This window comes from Sinocyclocheilus grahami, unplaced genomic scaffold (genome assembly GCF_001515645.1).
Source record: "Sinocyclocheilus grahami isolate Dianchi unplaced genomic scaffold, SAMN03320097.WGS_v1.1 scaffold1888.1, whole genome shotgun sequence".
Taxonomy (NCBI): domain Eukaryota; kingdom Metazoa; phylum Chordata; class Actinopteri; order Cypriniformes; family Cyprinidae; genus Sinocyclocheilus; species Sinocyclocheilus grahami.
In genome coordinates, this window is record NW_015507067.1 from 102,825 (window position 1) to 107,353 (window position 4,529).

The following is a 4,529-nucleotide window of genomic DNA, read 5'->3' on the forward strand; positions in this document are numbered from 1 at the left end:
TGGAACGGAAAAAATACTAAAAGATATTTCCTACACCATGCTTATACAGTGCTTGAGGAATAAGACGTGTCAATATAGATATGTAAAACGAAATAAAAAAATCGAAATAAAAACAGTGCTTATATTTAACCTTCATGTTACATTGAGCAAATATTGCCAATAAAGCAATATGTGGCAATAACTGTAGCCTAACATTTAACATTTGAAAAGAATAAATAAGTTTAAAAGTGCCTTCATTTCGCGTTCTTACTGTTTTCACAATTTAAAGCGAAATTATTGTGGAAAAACGTTCATACAAACGATACAAACTCGACTTTAAGAGCAATATATCAACATTGGAGCGTCATCCGCCAGCAGAGTTAGTACCGAGCTGTTAGAAACGAAATGCTCTTGCTTTTATTATGTTCCCGGCCTTATTCGTAGAGATCTGAAGCTGTGGGTTTTTCCATTTTGAAATCTCTAGAAGTAGCGAATCGGCCTTTCTGAAGTGCTCCTCTATTGAGTTTGTAGTTTACTAACAACTCCTTTCCATTGCCAAGTTCTGATTAGTAATAAACGCTAATTCTTAATTCCGTATCCATATCTCTTTCCAAAATTTACATTTGCCATTTACAGACCACTCCATGTCGCATTTAGGTCTATTTACACTGTTGCACGTCGTTGCAGTAGCTGCATGCAACAATGCTGTCACATCACACAGGGTTTGATGTCCTGATAGGAGACCTGCTGATGGTGGTAGTACGAGCTACTCCCTGGTGAATTCATCGATGAAGAGGTCATGGCGTTAAAAGAGAAGACAAACTCTTTCCTGTCACACATGCTGGGAGATTGGGAATGATAGCGCGGTATACCTGTGGGGACACACAAAAAAAACCAAAACATGTTGGTTTAGTTTAGTTGATAATTTAAGTTCTTTATGAATAAATTTAATGTTCTGCTTGGCTGCAAGTTTGGGCTGGCCTGTTAAACGTTGCCTAATGGTATTTTAGTGGTTATATAGCGTTTATTATTATTATTATTATTATTATTATTATTATTATAGTAATGATTAAGAAATTGTTTCGGAGATAAACATTCGCCCGTGACATTCAGTCGTTCATTTAGTATGATGGTAAATATTTCTGCATTTGGTCAAATCTTCTAATCGTAAAACATAGATTATATATATATATATATATATATATATATATATATATATCTGTGTGTGTGTGTGTGTGTGTGTGTATAAAAACATTTCCTCAAGGTCTTCTGAGATACATTAAATTGCTACGTCCGATACAGGAATATAATTTAGTAGTATAGCCTAACTTTCGTTAATAACTTTAACAAACAAATAGGCCTACTTTATAGCAACTTAATACTTAATAGACCGGTAGTTATTAGACATTAAATATACACCTTGCTACGTGTACTGCGTTAGGCTAACCGAGACTTGTCATTTGCACTTATATATTGTTGCTCTTTTGTTAGTTTTGACTGCTCTTATTGTCCTCATTTGTAAGTCGCTTTGGATAAAAGCATCTGCTAAATGACTAAATATATTTGTATTTTTATTTCAAACACATTTCTATTTTAATTTCATATGTTTTTAAAATAGTTTTTGATGGTAGTTTTTTTCTTTCTTTCTGGTGTGCTTTGAGAGAGCTGGAAGTCTGGGTGGAATCATTTTGAAACGATTGTGACCACATACACGCATTGCTTATTCCAGTGGAGGTTAAAGAAAATCACTTCTAATTTTGTATGTGCATAATGGTATCAATATGTGAGCTAGAAACTCCTTGTAGACTTGTACATGCTTACTATTGCTATAAAAATTCACGTTTTTAACACATTTTTATTTTAATTTCATATGTTTTTAAAATAGTTTTTGATGGATTCATTTATAAGATTCAGTAATACCTTATAAAACAAATACGAAATAAAATATTTCTGTTAAACATGTCTGTCTGGGTCAAATTATCTTTAAAACATTTACCTTGAAGGTCGGTGGTTCCATGGCCATTCTGGTGCAGGTAGGACTGTTCCAGTGAGTGTGTGGGTAAACTGGGCTGCAGCGGATTGGTCCCAGGGTTGCACGGAGAGAGCGGCTGCTGTTTGATGTAAGACGCCCCGTTGTTTAGAGAGGCCGGGGGCGCTGGAGGCCAGGCCGAGGCTGTGCTAGAATACACGGCATGCGGCTCCATCACTCCCCCGCTGGCTAGAAGCGGCGATGCAGAGTTGTCGTAGTGGTTGTATTCACTCCCCGAGGATTCCGTGCAAATGCCCATGTAGGAATGTCCACTATTCGTTGATGAATGGGACATGGAGTGTCCTGCCAAGCCCATTCCTTCCATATCGCTGGCCAAATGTCCATTCATCATCCCAATCCCACTCTCCAAAGGTAAACTGTTTGGAGGACAAGACAGGCCCCCGCCGCCCCCCTGAAAGTTATAGGACTCGGGAATGTGATTGAATCCCAGCCCGTTCATCATGCTGTATATGGAAGGTTTGAGCGCCTGACATTTGCGCCTGAATCCCCGCGGCCTCCTGCGGAAAGATCCCTCCTCGAACATGAACTCACTGGCCGGGTCGATGGTCCAGTAGTGACCCTTCCCAGGTCTGCCTAGACCCTTGGGCAGCTTGATAAAGCACTCGTTCAGAGACAGATTGTGACGCACCGAGTTTTTCCAGCCTTGATACGAGCCTCTGAAAAACGGGAAGCGGCTCTGAAGGAACTGGTAAATTTCGCTCAGAGTCAGTCGTTTGGTTGGAGAGCTCTGGATGGCCATGACAATGAGAGCGATGTAAGAGTACGGGGGCTTTTCAGGACGACGGATTCCAGCGTTCGTTTTTTTTGTTTTGGTGCTGGAGGAGGAAGAGGAGGTCTCCATCACAGGCGTCTGTCCGTGTGGTTTCTCCGTCATCGGGCTACTGTGAGGAGGGGTCTGGACGGAGGGCTGCTGGACTTCAGCAGTCATTCTTCACGCACACGAGTAAAAATCCACGATCAAAAATATTGCGATTTTACGATGCTTATATTAATAACCAATTGTAATTCTGGAATGACCTAACGTTCTCTCTGGTTATGCGTAATTGCGCACTCCCCCTGATACTACTACGCACCATAAAACTAAATACTGCAGGGAAAAGAAGATTCTTTCGGCTTCAGATCATGTCCTCTTGTACTTCCTTCAGGAGTTGAGCTTTTACTTATCTGTTTTCATCGGCTCCTCTCAGGCTCTTGAGCATGAGCAAGTCAGAGTCGCTTTGGGGCCGCCCAGTGTCCCTCCCACTGTCAGCTCTGCTGAGGTGAGCTTCACAGACATCTGCACAACTGTACCACTATTAAATAACGCGCGATTATAGTCTTATTTATTGTAAATAAAATAGCATATTCAGTGCACATTAGCATAGAGTTTTTTTTCCGCACAATACAAAATGAGTTTAAACTAATAATAAATTAAACTTTAGGGGTCGTAACTGCTGGGTGATCACCGCGTTTTAAGGCTTTTTAATAATATCAACGGGATATAAATGATTCATTAATTTCATGTATACTTTAAATACTTTGTACTTTAAAGCATTCTCACATTAATAAAAAGTTTTTTTAGAAAAAAGTTTAGAAGCGGCAAAATCGCGTTATATATGTGAAATTATTATCATTTTTTAAATAACACCATTTTAAAAAGTCCATAATCGGTTGAAAGTTGTTTCGTTTTTTTCCAGATCGACACGAACATAGACAGGATGTTTATACTGCAGAATGTAAACACTTTCCAAAAGTCAAAAGTCTCGGTATTGCAGCTAATTCACATAGAAAGCCACATCCGTATTCCGAGTTTTACATGTAAATGTAAAGATTCCTGAGCTGTGTAAGAATGGAAATTTGGGGTAACATAGCGTTAACGGAAAGTGGTTTGAAGACTGCAACATTCAGCTGTATCGCTTCATAAAGGCACGTTCACACGATATCTCTCAATTGACATACTGCATCTCCTGAATTTTTGCTTTATTTAAGTCAAATCAAACGATTGACACGAATTTGCCTAATTGTGAACTTTATGGACAAGATAGTAAAATAAATGCGTTGTGGGGTATGTCAATGTGTATCAGAATGCTGCAGAAACTTTCTTTCTTTCTTTCGTTCTTTCTTTCTTTCTTAAATCTTCATTATTTGCTCTCTCCCGGATTTAATCGAAGATTTAGTCTAATTTAGTAACTGGGAATGTATATATGGTTTAATCTGTGCAGCACTCGTGCTTTAAGAGTGCACATAGACTTTATTTTTTATTTTTTAAATAAGATACGATATACATTAAGTAATTACGAATTCACTTTGAGACACATTTCTGTTGAGACATGTGCAGCCTACATAGTTTCAAATGTTTCAACTGACTAACTGAACAAAGACTAATCTAGAAGAAAGTCTTACACACACACACACACACACACACACACACACACACACATATATATATATATATATGTATGTATGTATGTATGCATGTGTGTGTGTGTGTGTGTGTGTGTGTGTATAATTTCCTTATTGG

The 4,529-nt window shown here is 38.5% G+C and overlaps 1 protein-coding gene across 1 annotated transcript; it reads right to left on the reverse strand.

Annotated features, from left to right (window-relative positions):
- Window positions 1-440: 440 nt before the first annotated feature.
- On the reverse strand, window positions 441-3,094 carry LOC107573194 (forkhead box protein F1-like). Its single transcript, XM_016259641.1, has 2 exons — window positions 1,976-3,094; window positions 441-851 (listed from the first exon to the last, which is right to left on the reverse strand). The coding sequence occupies exons 1-2, from the start codon at window positions 2,955-2,957 to the stop codon at window positions 688-690; spliced, it is 1,146 nt and encodes a 381-aa protein (XP_016115127.1). The 5' UTR covers window positions 2,958-3,094; the 3' UTR covers window positions 441-687.
- Between the last annotated feature and the right edge of the window lie 1,435 nt (window positions 3,095-4,529).

Bases quoted from the DNA above. Each gene is read 5' to 3' on its own strand.
- LOC107573194 (XM_016259641.1), bottom strand. From the start codon at position 2,957: ATGACTGCTGAAGTCCAGCAGCCCTCCGTCCAGACCCCTCCTCACAGT. The intron at 852-1,975 runs GTAAATGTTTTA...GTGTCCCCACAG, and splicing joins TGGAACCACCGACCTTCAAG to GTATACCGCGCTATCATTCC.